Source organism: Sphaeroforma arctica, assembly GCF_001186125.1.
Source record: "Sphaeroforma arctica JP610 unplaced genomic scaffold supercont1.1954, whole genome shotgun sequence".
NCBI classification, from domain to species: domain Eukaryota; class Ichthyosporea; order Ichthyophonida; genus Sphaeroforma; species Sphaeroforma arctica.
In genome coordinates, this window is record NW_014038604.1 from 1 (window position 1) to 1,627 (window position 1,627).

Sequence of the window (1,627 nt, forward strand, 5' to 3'; positions counted from 1 at the left end):
ACTACAATTTAATAACAATACATATTGTTGATACTCTGTCTGTGTTCGGTGTGTTGTTGCTATGCGACTGGTAGCTGTCCATGTTAATATATGATACTATATGACTTATAAGGCACTCATATGTGATATTTACGACATTATAACGACATGTACTTGACAGGTACTGTCGGGTGTGGATTGCGACACTATGGTAAATTTCGGTACAATGGTGATAGACGGCGATTGTGATACAATCAAGTCATGTGGAAAGTCAAATGGTGACTATAGCACAGGAACCACGACCGCTCCAGGAAGGGTATGTATTCAATAATGCATATACTTCATAGTCGATTTGTATACACCTCATCACTGACAATATGTGAGCATGTAATATCGCGATGGCTTTGGTATCCTTGGCCACATTTGCCAATATGCTTGATATTGTAGCACACACATATTTCAGTATATGCTTGATAAGACTTCGGATGGTTATCAAGTGATGGGAAAAACGCTTGGCGAATGTTTTGATTTAAGATCCTCTCTAAGAGATCTGCTTCCTAATACCATATGATATGTCACAAGAGCTCATTGATTGACCCCAATTTGAGGCTCGAGAAGAACAACACACATACATTGTGCATACGTACACTCATCTGTCGCCTGATTCGCAGAAAGAAGTCGTGCTAGACTCAAAGATCGTTGTATAGGCTAGCCATTCATACACTGAGTGCCTACGTACACACCATTATAGGGACAAGTGCAAAAGGTAATACTAGGTACTATCACCTAGCAGTAGCAGGTTCATTATAGTACAGCTCTGCGCAAAGCGATCTCTGACTTACAAGTTATTGCATTGACATGTCAAACTCTTTTGCTTCATCCTTGGATCAAACATCCAGACACTGGATGATGGGGCGGTGGACAACGCAACGCTATGGATAACAAAGAAAGACCGATCGAGAGATAAGAAGTCTCCTCCTAAAGCAGGTACTTCAGTCCCAACTGTGTGTACGCGGGTTTGCCACGGCTTAAGTGGTTGTGCTGGCATAGGTATTCCCGATGACCTAGATGGCATAAGGTTCGGTACAAACGAAGCTCACGCGTGCAACTTCATGGTGTCATGTATGTCCCGTATACTCATCAAATGTGTTGTCCTTCTTCCGTTCTTGTAGAGTGCACTTACACGGGTTGCAACTCGAATGCACTCTGACTAACAGTAACTACGCGTCGACCGAGACACGATTGTCGACACTGCATTTCTGACTCGATTCGGTTTGAGTGAAGGCGAAGCATTACTATGACTAATTGAGCGACAGAAATAGCACAAGGCACAACTCAACCCTGCAGCAGAGCAGCTAGTTTGGGCGAGTGCTGGGGTTTGGTATAACATCTATCCACAAGCTGTATTAACACACCACACCACACCAACCGCTTGCAGATAAACAACCTGCCTTCCTGAATCGACCGTTGGCGTTTGGCGATCACAAACCCAAATCAGCAAAGAAAGTCCCCCCGCCACTCACGCCGCAGGAGCAGGTTTGTTGCACTGCGCGAGCAACTGTGAATACAGTATTAGTATGGGCTGACCAGGGTATAATCATCAAGTGAGGATACAGTCTTAGTATGGGCTGGCCAGGGTATTATAACC

At 44.3% G+C, this 1,627-nt stretch overlaps 1 protein-coding gene across 1 annotated transcript in view; it reads left to right on the top strand.

Moving 5' to 3' along the window:
- Positions 1-155: 155 nt before the first annotated feature.
- The window catches only part of SARC_11917 (hypothetical protein), a 2,767-nt gene continuing 1,295 nt past the window's right edge, over positions 156-1,627 (top strand). The window contains exons 1-3 of the mRNA XM_014293986.1: positions 156-295; positions 879-966; positions 1,418-1,515. Coding sequence (XP_014149461.1) covers positions 188-295; positions 879-966; positions 1,418-1,515 — 294 coding nt within the window. The 5' untranslated portion in view covers positions 156-187. The remainder of the gene's footprint in view (positions 296-878; positions 967-1,417; positions 1,516-1,627) is intronic.